The 9,310-nt window shown below is 50.1% G+C and overlaps 2 protein-coding genes across 2 annotated transcripts; one reads left to right on the top strand and one right to left on the bottom strand.

Annotated features, from left to right (window-relative positions):
* Window positions 1-1,203: 1,203 nt before the first annotated feature.
* On the bottom strand, window positions 1,204-6,027 carry NOP16 (NOP16 nucleolar protein). The gene is made up of 5 exons (XM_004371171.2): window positions 5,859-6,027; window positions 5,659-5,767; window positions 3,687-3,753; window positions 2,267-2,373; window positions 1,204-1,664 (listed from the first exon to the last, which is right to left on the bottom strand). Exons 1-5 carry the CDS (start codon window positions 5,963-5,965, stop codon window positions 1,521-1,523), a joined length of 534 nt encoding a protein of 177 aa, XP_004371228.1. The 5' UTR covers window positions 5,966-6,027; the 3' UTR covers window positions 1,204-1,520.
* Window positions 6,028-6,215: 188 nt separating this feature from the next.
* Window positions 6,216-8,564, top strand: HIGD2A (HIG1 hypoxia inducible domain family member 2A). Its single transcript, XM_004371305.2, has 2 exons — window positions 6,216-6,401; window positions 6,747-8,564. Exons 1-2 carry the CDS (start codon window positions 6,248-6,250, stop codon window positions 6,911-6,913), a joined length of 321 nt encoding a protein of 106 aa, XP_004371362.1. The 5' UTR covers window positions 6,216-6,247; the 3' UTR covers window positions 6,914-8,564.
* The last annotated feature ends 746 nt before the right edge of the window (window positions 8,565-9,310 follow it).

Raw genomic sequence — 9,310 nt, 5'->3', positions numbered from 1 at the left:
GGCCATTAGGATAGTGGTAAGTATTGCTACAAGAAGTCCAGGGCAAGGGGAGTACAGGACACTTGACATGGGCTGGGGCAGGGGATAGTGGTCAGGGAGGCTTCTGAAAGTTGGCACCTGACCTGTGTGAGGAAACAAAGGTAAGGGGCAGCCTAGTCAAAGGCCTGAAAGTGAGATCACATATGTTTCGAATCTTGTGGAGGACATGAGTTACAAGGCTCCTGGGAGCTCTGCTTCAGGTGAGGTCTGAAAGGCTGTGCTCACAGTGGCTACAGGGCTGGGGTCTAACCAGGCAGGGCTTCTGGGACTCGCCTAGCTTGCCCAGTTTCCAGCTTGCCTTGATAGTGTGGTTATGGCTGCACTGCCTTCAGGGGCCAAAGGGGAGGACCGCTAACAAAGAGCCTAGGCTTCATTGTTAAACCTGGCTTCAAGCCTCTCAAGTCTTGGTTTCCTTTCCTGTGAGATGAGGATAAAGCCATTCATCTTACAGGGTTCTACATGGAATAAGCTACGTAAGAAGACTAAGCCCTTCTTTTCAAGAACAGTGAGAAGAGACAGATTACAGGTGCTTCTAGGAGAAGCCTTAGGAATGAATTGAGGGTTTCTGTATTAATAGTTGGAGATAAGTATCAAAACTCAGGAAAATGGAAGCACCCACCCCACAAGCTGGCCGTGATCTCTACATAAGTCATCACTTCCTCACATGCCACCGAATCGGGCTGGCCTGGCCACAAAGCATGCCACACGGCGTGCCCCAGTGTTTGGCACACGGTAGTATATTCAGTGGTCCCCAGACACTCCAGATGGGAAGTCTGGGGACCTCAGGTTCTTTGGGCCAAGGCCAACACAATGGTCCACAGAAAAGCAGCAATGGCAGGTAATGGGAAGGTAGACCAGGAGCAGCAGTATAGTTCCTGACCCTGTGCTGGTAGCCAGGGCCACAGGGAGTCAGTCCACCAGCCCCCAGCCAAAGGATGGGGCTAGCACTGGCAAGGCCAGACCCTTCCAAGCAGCCCAGGGTTCCTGGCAGGCTTACATAGAAGGGTTAACAGAACGGTTCTGCAGGAACCCAAGGCAGACAGCCATGGAACCAAGAGTGGGGGAGAAGAGGGAGGCTGGGCCTAGGATGGTATGTGAGCATGGCAGAGCTGAGGGGCTGAATGGCCTCCCTACCCTGGGGCAGCCTCAGGACTTGGCTGGGAAGGGCAAATACAAAGATATCAGAGAGTAAAATAGCCTAGTTTTATTATATACAGACTGTACTCAAACAAGCAAACCACCTACTTTGTAAACAGCAGGCTCTGGCTTTTCCCTGAGCCCTCAGAAACACACGAGAGCCTTTGGGAGACTGTTCTTGGCATTAGCCACCTCCCCAGAGGGAACAGGAATGTGTATAACCTTCTGATGCCATGGGGTTTGGCCAGCCTCACTGGTAGTCACACAGCCTTCCTTGCCTTAACTCTGGGCTTCAGCTTCTGTGGTCCAGGAGGAGGTGTCAGCCGGGGATAAGCGTAAACCAGTCACTGAACCTCCATCTTATTCTTCTGCAAAGAATCGATGAAGGCTTGCCACTCGGCCGGGTAAAAACGTTTATAGACGTTAATCTTATTGCGAATCTGTTTTGGGGTATCTTGATAGTAATTCTTCTCATCCCGGGCCATAGCCTAAAAAGGGAGAAGGGATACTTGAGGAGGGCTTGATAGACAAGGTTTCAAATCCTAGCTCTGCCTCTGGGCAAGCCACTTCCTGTCTCCAAGATTCAGATTCCTCACCTCAAGCTATGGTGTATACGAAGCCCCTCTGTACTGAGAGGCTGGAGAAACAGGTGCAGATGCCCTCTGGGACCAGGGAGGTCTGTGAGTAGCCAGGCAGGAGCAGGGGCCAGCTGAGGAGCTCAAGCTCCACAGTCAACCCCAACATGGGCACAGGGCCCAGTGAGCTGGAGCTTCAATTTTTTAAGAGAAGCCAAAAACAGACTTTATTTGAATGGCATAATTAAAATGGCAACTAATTCCCCATGTGAGCAAAACAACCTATCTGTGAGTGGGAAGTGATCACAGGCCACTCAGTCTATGCCTGCTCTGAGCATTCTATTAACGTTAGATCCCTGCCCATGGGATCCACTTCCTAGAGTCTCTTTTCCTCCCTTTCTTTCCACTCAGTCTCAGGAAAACAGGCACTAGGCTAAGAAGACCAGGCCATGAATGGCCCAGAGTGTCTTACCACCAGCCCCAGTGGTTCTTCCTGCCAGGCCTAAGCCACTCACCTTATAGTCCTCTCCATGGTTCTCCACCATGTAGCATACGTAGTCAATGAGGTCCCGAGATAGGGTATTTCCTTTCTTTTCTGGGAGGCTGGCTTCTGCCTCTAGGTCTGGGGTGAGAGAAGCCAGAAGAGGGAATGAGGCTTTGCCTCTGCACTATCGGAGCTATCCAATCATCCCTTCATGCAATCCCAAGCCACCAGCCGATACTCTAGCCACCTGGTGGGCTTTGCCTCCCAACCCCCAAATTCACTACTGGAACCTTCCTTTCCAGCCCCTCAGATCCCAGGCTCTGCCTCCTATGGTACAATCATCTATCAGTGTGGCAACTAACTGAAAGGCCAGTCACCTCTCTCCGGGCCTCAGATGGGTAAAACAAGGGCACCAAACTAATAACCTCTATTTAGCACATCATGTTCTGAGAACGGAGATGAAGATACACTCTCAAACCACAAGGCAGGGATCCCTTCCAGCTCAAAAACTCTCTGATTGAAAACCTCTTTTGTTAAGTCAATAAATGAAACAAAGAGGTCTGAAAAAATGAAAAAGAGCTGCAGGGACTGGGGCATGAGCAGGGCCCAGGCATCTCACTGCTCCATGCAGGGAAAATGTAGGCCATTGAGCAAAACAGTGGCTTCGCTTTGAAAAGAGCTGGGTAACCTGGGCATCTCATCTCTCATCTCTCATCTGTGAAGGAAGAATAAGAGCTACCTCATGGAACTATAATGACGATTAAATAAGACTGTCAAATCTTATCTAGAAATTGGGTGCCAAAATTGCTTAAGAGTCAAAATTACCCTTGACTATAATAAGTAAACATGGTTCTACATGTATAATCCTGTAGAGTAACTTTCATGAGAACCACTGAGATAGACTAAAGACAGGAACAGAAGGGATTATATCAAATGCCTAGACATTCAAACCATTTTGCCTTCCAGAGAACTAATGAAAATCCCTGGCAAGAAATGAGAAGGATGGATGGAGAATTCCAGAGTATTCCTGCTTCCTTGCAGGGTTTACTTTCTTATGTTTTAATACTCAGCCTCTATACCCTTAACATACATGAAACAGATTTGTAGTTGGGAAGATTAAATGAGACAGTGAAATCTCTAAAATCAGTTTATCCTTAAATTCATGACAAGCTCAATACCTGCCTGAGACTCAGTGATTTCTTCTCTAGCCTCAGGCACCTGGCTACCTCCTCCCTGGACATCCCTCTAACCTTACTTTACGCACTTGAATTTAGTCAGTAGACTGAAAATATCCAAGCGAGGAACACAGTTCTAACTCTGTGAGCCCTGCACCAGCTCACTTCTCCCTTCTGAACCTCGGTTTCTCCATCTGTAAAATAAGTGCATCTGAGGACCCTTTCCAGCTCTGACAGTGCAAGATGATGACCTAGAGGCATGTGGCCCAAACCCACCATTCAACACATAGGGCTTCCGCACCAGCTCCTTCGTCGTCTCAACATCCACCTCCATGGCATGTACCTGCAAAGAACAGAGTCTGTGAGTAGATCATTAGACACAGAATCTTCAATGAGGAAAACAGCTCCCGTGCATCCCAACACAGCTACAGAAGAATCCCTACCCAAGGCCTAGAACTAGGTAACAAGGAGAAATTCCCTGAAGCCTTCGTCAGCTAGAATCCACGGTTCCCAAAAGAAACACAAGCAAGCAATTCATCTCTCTGTGCCTATCTGTAAAATGGGTCTAACACTCCTTGCCAGCCTCACTTGAAACAATGCACATGGAAGTGCTTTAGAATTTACAATGAGGGGGAGACGCCAGATAGCTTCTGTATGGGGAGGAGCTACCTGACAGTGTTTGGCTATCACTTAGCATGTGTTCAACAAGTAGTACTGCCATTTTCCTCTTGCAGGAAGGAATAAAACGAAACCTGCCTAAGGGCAATGGGACAAATTCATTTAGCAAGCCCATTCATTAAGTTAACTACTTATTGAGCACTTACCACATCCTAAGCACTACTGGGGGTTTAAAAAAACCCATAGCCGACCAGTCGATTCCAACTCAGAGCTACGCTATAGGACAGAGTAGAGCTGCCCATAGAGTTTCCAAGAAGTGGCTGGTGGGTTATAACTGCTGACCTTTTGGTTAGCAGCCATAGCTCTTAACCATTATGCCATCAGGGATCCACTGGGGGTTAAGTGGGGAACAAAACAAAGTCCTTGTTCTCAAGGAACATAAGGAGGGGATGGACATAGACAATATTTATCATCAAGTAGTTACAAGTGCAAGGAGCCCTGGTAGCGCAGTGGTTAAGAGCTTGGCTGCTAACTGAAAGGTCAGTGGTTCGAAACCACCAGCTGCTCCTCAGAAGAAAGATGTGGCAATCTGCTTCCATAAAGATTACAGCCTTGGAAACCCTATGGGGCAGTTCTCTGTCCTACAGGGCTGCTAGGAGTCGGAATCTACTTGACAGCATACAGCAACAACAGTTACAAGTGCTATGAATTAAAATAAAGCAAGTAAGAGATTAGTGAGTAAAGAAAGTGGTGTTTTAGAAAAGGTGGTCTAGAAAAGGAAAGACTTATTGCGGGTGGGGGGGAGTAGACAGCCCTAGAAAACCTCAAGCTAAGGATGACTGGATGATTGGGGAGAGGGGTAAGAAGAGCAAAGGTCCCAAACTCTGGGGAGTCCTTGTTAGGAAAGTTAAGGGCGAGAAAAGATGAAATTTGGAAAATAACCATTGAGATGTCATGGGTCCCAAGCAGGTTAATTTCAGGAGAGAAAATGAGTGGAGGAGGCAAAGGGAAGTTCCAACCCACCTTCAAATGTGTGCTTGAGACGGGGTAAGAGGAAAGGCAGTAGAGGGGCCTTCAACCTCAGTCAGTGCAAGCTTGGTGGCTGACTATAGTGAGGTCGCAAACTCAGGAAAGGAGTGATAGAGGCAATGGTGAGACAGAGCCCCCACAGTGCTGTATTCTTTACCTGGCTTCCTCCCCTACGGTGTTGTACTAAAAAGTCTTCTCCTTTGCTGGGCTCCTCCCCCAGATTCGCATTTGAATGCTGCTTTGGCTTGAAGGTTGTAAGTAAACCCTCTTGAGCCTGCATAGTACGATCAAGAATGTTGCTAACATAACTTGTATGAACTCCCTACTTGTAAACCCCTTTAAAAGTAACTTGCCTGCCCGCCCTTGGCAAGCAGTCTTGGCAGCAGCAGCAACTCCCACTGACTCCTTTTCTTTATACAACGAGATAAAAGTGCCTTTCCTGTTCTCCCACCTCGGTCTCTCGTTTATTGGCCAATACGAGTCACGCCCAGCAAAAACCTGGGGTTTCCTCCCGGCAACACTGGGCATCCTCAAGTTCTGACGCCCCGCTAAGTATGGCAGGGGCGGGGCGGCAAGGGCCGAGACCCTGCCATGTCAGTACCTTTCTCTTACGGAGGGGCACGGCCTTGTTGGGGTCCATGGCCAATCCCATCTCGGCCAGGTTCTGCCGCACAGATTTGGCGTGGTCCCAGGCATGTCGGATATGAGAGCTGCGGGCAGAGAGAGGGAGACCGCGGATCCGTCATATCACGTGCCTTTCCGGTCCGAGGCCCGCTGCCTCCCAAACCCCGACCCCCTCACCACTCGATCCGCGGCGCTGCCTTCCGCCGAGCATTCCGATTCAGCCGCTTCCGGTTGACATTGTAACCGAACTTCTGCCTCCGAGTCTTCCCCTTGGCCTTGGGCATTGCGGTGACCACAGAACGGGCAGCTCAGACTCTCAGCCGCTCACGCTCAGCCCCACGTGCAAGAGATTTCCTGTCGGCGGGTCTGAACCTAGATTGCAGGCTTTGTGGGAAATGTAGTCCTCCGACAGTGGTGCCGGGTAAATTAGTACGGACCCCAAAATGCAACGCGCGATTGTGCCTGCGTACAACGTTCAGCAAATGCTTTCCCCCCGCCCATTTTAGGACGGCGTCAGGGGGTGGAGTTCAGCGTCCCTGTTTTTTTCTGCAGCGGTTGCCTGTGTCATGGCGACTCCTGGCCCTGTAACTCCGAAGGAACCCTTTGACCTATCGCAGCCCCCGGTCATTGAGGGTTTTAGCGCTAATGTCTACAGCAACTCGGAAAGCTTCAAGGAAAAGTTCCTTCGCAAGACCCGCGAGAACCCAATGGTGCCCATAGGTAAGCCCGTGCTGTAGGAACTGTAGACTGAGAGAACACTGATGTAGAGGGGAATGAACTAGGGGATGACTGGGGACACCAGGGGGACCGGAATGAGAGTGGACCGGAGTGTGGCGAAGGGGCGGGGCGGTGGGGATGAATCTGACTGGGACAGGGGCAGCGGCTTGGACTGGGGAACTGGGATGGAGGCGAGCCCGGGGCTGGGTGGGGCGGACTCTGGAGCGCGGAGGACCCTCTACCTGCGGCTGCTGTCCAGAGACCGTGCCCATGGGAGGGAAGGCCCAAGGAGGGGGGGCGGTCCGGGGCAGGGCCTGCCGCTCCCCACCCGATTTGTTTCTTCCTCAGGCTGCCTGGGAACGGCGGCCGCCCTCGGCTACGGACTGTACTGCTTCCACCGGGGCCAAAGCCGTCGCTCCCAGCTCATGATGCGCACCCGGATCGCTGCCCAGGGCTTCACTGTTGCAGCCATCTTGGTGGGTCTGGCTGTATCTGCTATGAAGCCTCGACACTGAGCCCCCAGCCGGGCCTTGAAAGCGCCGGGGGATCATTCGCACCGCAGGAGCAACCACCGCCATGCCAGGGGTCTTACCCTCTTATCTTCTCTAACAGGCCCCAGTGTTGATGGGGAAGGAAGTGGCGGGTTCCCCCAGCCCGGCCTGATTGTGTAACCAACAGAATTTTTTCGGAATCCCAGGTTCGGTTCAGTTCGGGTGTTGTATACTTCTGTCTGTGCCTTATCTCCTCCACTCCCTACTGAATAAACCCTGATCCACTTGTAGTGATGAATTCATTCTCAGTCTCACTCATGGTTTGGAGAGGAGACAGTTTTCAGACTGGAGGGACCCTTAGAAATCATCTAGCATAGTGATTCTCAAACTTTCCTAGTAACAGTGACCTGTGGCGCTTGTTAAGAGATTCCAAGGTCCTTTGCCTAGAGATACTAGTTCATTAGGTCTAGAGTGATGCTTATAATTCGGTAATTTGAGAAAAACTGATCTAGCCAATACTTTCCAAGCTTTCAGTAGGAAAACCTTCCTTCAGAAGAGGCTGTCATAAAACAGTGTGCTATAGTCCTGTCAGAGGCAGGAACTGTCTCTATTCCCACCTCCTGACGGTCCCTTCCCAGTGCTCGATGTATCTTACAGAACAGGAAACTGAGGCTCAAAGAAACAGCCTGGTATAGTGGAAACAGCATAGTCTAAAAGCTCTTCAATGGTTTGTGTACTTAGGGTTTTAGGATTATGGAAGACATGAGGCCAGGGGACCTGAGCAAACGCTAAAAGAGAGGCAACCCGTGTGCGATATAGTGAATTACTGTAATATGTCCCTTATAGCCATGGTCTTGTGATTGTCATACAATGATTGGGTGGGACTATTCAAGTAAGGTGCTTGTGACCCACCAAGGGGATTGGCCAGCCTGCTAATAATGCAAATAAGGTGCATGGAACCCTTGTTGGGGGGTGGGACCATGCCAGTAAGGTATATGGAACTCTAACAAGGGATTGGTCAGTTTTACCATCCTGCTAGGCTTAATGGGAGCAAATCCCACAGGCAGAAGGGGACCTGACTACCATCAAGAAGAGCCAGGACCAGAGCATGTCCTTTGGATCCAGGGTCCCTGTGCTGAGAAACTCCTAGACCCCAGGAGACAGAGCTATAACACTGGAGACCGCGAGAAGTGGCAGCAGAGAACTGGAGGCAGGAGACTGGAACAAGACTGCCTGGTGGGCTTCCAGACCCATGGAGCATGGCGGCAGCAGTGGGCATGCTGACCCCTCGAGTAGAGGGGGCTGAGAGCCTTCGGGCAGGAGGCTTCCTAGTGGAGTAGGGTGCCTCTGGGCACTTATTGGTGGAGCTAAAGAGCTTTTTAACACTTCCCTGAGCAGGGCAGAGACCAGGGCCAAGAGGAGGCCTGTCCTCAGGGGGCGTGCACAGCAGAGAGAAGGGCCTGCTTGCTTGCACTGCCAAGAGGAGCTGAAACGGCTGTCCTGCAGGGAAGAAGGGAGGGATGTGCTCTCCACTTCAGGGGTGCATTCCAGACTTCGGCTACATGCTTCCTGATCCTGATACTGAGTTGAACCTGTTACTTCCCTAATAAACCCTGTCATGGATTGAATTGTGTTGCCCCAAAAATGTGTGTAGCAACTTGGCTAGGTCATGATTCCCAGTATTGTGTGATTGTGTAATCTGATGTGATTTCCTTATGTGTTGTAAACTCACTATGATGAGGTTATATGTGATCTCCTTAGGTGTTGTAAATTCTATCACTGTGATGAGGTTATGCTGATGAGGTTTAAAAGATTAGATAGTGTCTTAATCCAGTCTCTTTTGAGATATAAAAGAGAAGTGAGCAGAGACACATGGGAACGTCATACCACCAAGAAAGCAGTGCTGGGAGCAGAGCACGTCCTTTGGACCTGAGGTTGCTGCGCAGAGAAGCTCCCAGACCAAAAGAAGACTGATGACACGGACCTTCCTCTAGAGCCAATGGAGAAAGCGTTCCCCTGGAGCTGACGCCCTGAATTTGGACTTGTAGCCTACTGGACTGTGAGATAATAAACTTCTTGTTAAAACCATCCACTCCTGGTATTTCTGTTAGAGTAGCACTAGATGACTAAGACAAACCCCATAACTGTGAATATAGTCCGTGAGTTCTGTGTGGCCACTGCAACAAATTATCGAACCCAGCAGAGAAGTAGACAGTGCCGTGGGAGGGACAGCTGGTGTCAGAATTGGTAAAAAGGTTGGAGGGTAGAGGTAGGACTGACCTCCACCTCATAGGAATCAGCCTTGGGCTGATGTTGATCTTGACTCTCCTTCCCCGTCCTGAAGTTAAAGGAGGTCAGAGGCTACACCATTTTTACACCATGAGTTCCTCACTCATGTAAAGTCTCAAATAGGTATTCCTG

The sequence above is a fragment of the Trichechus manatus genome, unplaced genomic scaffold (genome assembly GCF_000243295.1).
Source record: "Trichechus manatus latirostris isolate Lorelei unplaced genomic scaffold, TriManLat1.0 scaffold00011, whole genome shotgun sequence".
In the NCBI taxonomy this organism is placed as follows: domain Eukaryota; kingdom Metazoa; phylum Chordata; class Mammalia; order Sirenia; family Trichechidae; genus Trichechus; species Trichechus manatus.
This window is presented reverse-complemented; position numbering and strand designations above follow the sequence as displayed.

What these genes read in the sequence shown, in the direction of transcription:
- HIGD2A (XM_004371305.2), top strand. Translation starts at nt 6,248, where the DNA reads ATGGCGACTCCTGGCCCTGTAACTCCGAAGGAACCCTTTGACCTATCG. An exon ending in GAACCCAATGGTGCCCATAG is followed by an intron (nt 6,402 to 6,746) that starts GTAAGCCCGTGC and finishes TTTCTTCCTCAG; the next exon opens with GCTGCCTGGGAACGGCGGCC.
- NOP16 (XM_004371171.2), bottom strand. Translation starts at nt 5,965, where the DNA reads ATGCCCAAGGCCAAGGGGAAGACTCGGAGGCAGAAGTTCGGTTACAAT. An exon ending in GCAGCGCCGCGGATCGAGTG is followed by an intron (nt 5,768 to 5,858) that starts GTGAGGGGGTCG and finishes CTCTGCCCGCAG; the next exon opens with CTCTCATATCCGACATGCCT. An exon ending in GAAGCCCTATGTGTTGAATG is followed by an intron (nt 2,374 to 3,686) that starts GTGGGTTTGGGC and finishes CTCTCACCCCAG; the next exon opens with ACCTAGAGGCAGAAGCCAGC.